Genomic DNA, 1,779 nt, shown 5'->3' with positions numbered 1-1,779 from the left:
CTCAGCAGAGCGCTGGTCGGATTTAAGCTTGACGAATTCTTTCGCGACGTCGTCGTTGTTGCGCTGCGACAGGATTCGTAGTACGGTCAGGCCGGTTTCGTCCATGTGAATGCGTTTACCTAGCGGTAGCCAGCATGCTACGCTACCCCGCGGTGCTACATCCTTCAGCTGCAGTACCGCCATTCCAACTGTGCGGTCCTCTCGCGCAAAGCAGTAGTCTTTCACGCACACCTGCAGCTCGTAGCACTCCGGACCCACTTCGTTACTCAAAGTGCTTTGAAAAAGAAGCAAGATTATGTTTTATTCAGGAACTGTTGCGTAAAATGTGGTATGCAGAAACTCAAATGCAAGTGCATGTCACTCACAATGTAAAGGTCTCATTGTATTTGGGAGCCCAGCTGTTGTTCTTGGACTTGGTGGCATACTTTCTTTTCTTATCACTGAGATGGGGGCCAATGATGTAGACCTCCACGAAGGGCCGGAAAATTCCAGAAGTCTGCCACCGTAGGTCATTCGCAGCCACCACTAAGAGAAAATATAATGAGTTGTTCAGTTTTCTTCTCTTGCATCCCATTACGCTGCAGAAATGAAGCTACTTGAGTGTCCATTTGGGGTTCCTTAGACCACCACTCTATAAAAACCCTCCATTCTCTGAAGAAAATGGACAAACACGGTACATTTAGAGGTATAACAGCTTGTGAACTGGGACAGTGCTCTCAATGGGTCATCTTTGTACCTTATCTAATCCTAAAAGGTTCATACCAGAGTCTTAAGAGTACATATTATGACTCTAAAATGCACTTTTTAGAGGGAGATAAGATCTCCAACCCTGCTCCTGGAGAGCTACTATCCTGCAGACTTCAATTCCAACCTTGCTTCAATTATTAATTAACCCTGAACACCTTAATTAGCTGGTTCAGGTATGTTTAATTTGGGTTGGAGCTGAATTCTGCAGGATGGCAGCTCTTCAGGAGCAGGGTTGGAGACCCCTGGTTTAAGGGTACTGCCCCAGCAGTGGCGGACTGGCCATCTGGAGCACTGGGAGTTTTTCCAGTGGGCCGCTGTACAATGTGGGCTGGCCCATCGTGTAAATATATATAAAGAATGAATTATAGTAAATGTACATAGCCTATATCCCTCCATCAACCCAGACGAATGTCAAACATCATTAATTTAGCGCACTCCGGCTCAGTGTAGCGGCTCAAAAGTGCTCGTCAATGTCAGTGTTTGAAATAGCCAATCAAATCAAAGGCGGCGGAATTTACTGTTCACAGATGCTGAGCCGCGCGCCTCTTGAAAGCGAGCTGAGGTAAGATAAGCAGCTAAACATGACGAGACAATTCAGCAATATTTGTCAATTTTTCACGATCTTTTTTAATTTCTAAATGCCATTTACGTTATTCGTCACAATATAAGATTAGAGTGAATGTTTGTAAATCTCTATCCAGGCATTTTCTAAGAAAATGTAAAAAAACAAAAAAAAAAACTTAAAATATCATTCATATCAAATCTGAAGACTTTCGTTTTCAAGTGTCATGATTAGGAAAGTGATATATAGGCTTATTATAGCCTAATAAAAATATTATTTGCTATTTAGATCACATGCATTATTTTATATAAACACTGGCGGTCAAATGTTTGAAATAATGAAGACTTTATTTATTTATTCATTTATTTATTGAAAGAAGGCTGAATTTCTTTGATAAAAAAAAACTGTAAAAATAAAAATATTAGTAAATATTACACTTAAAATAGTGGTTTTCTATTAAAGATATTTTA

At 40.6% G+C, this 1,779-nt stretch overlaps 1 protein-coding gene across 1 annotated transcript in view; it reads right to left on the bottom strand.

The window, feature by feature from the left end:
• The window catches only part of LOC107596898 (protein unc-13 homolog A-like), a 60,437-nt gene that overhangs the window by 1,119 nt on the left and 57,539 nt on the right, over positions 1-1,779 (bottom strand). Inside the window, exons 42-43 of the mRNA XM_016287754.1 lie at positions 366-525; positions 7-274 (exon numbers count right to left, since the gene is read on the bottom strand). Coding sequence (XP_016143240.1) covers positions 7-274; positions 366-525 — 428 coding nt within the window. The remainder of the gene's footprint in view (positions 1-6; positions 275-365; positions 526-1,779) is intronic.

This window comes from Sinocyclocheilus grahami, unplaced genomic scaffold (genome assembly GCF_001515645.1).
Source record: "Sinocyclocheilus grahami isolate Dianchi unplaced genomic scaffold, SAMN03320097.WGS_v1.1 scaffold224.1, whole genome shotgun sequence".
Lineage (NCBI taxonomy): Eukaryota > Metazoa > Chordata > Actinopteri > Cypriniformes > Cyprinidae > Sinocyclocheilus > Sinocyclocheilus grahami.
This window is presented reverse-complemented; position numbering and strand designations above follow the sequence as displayed.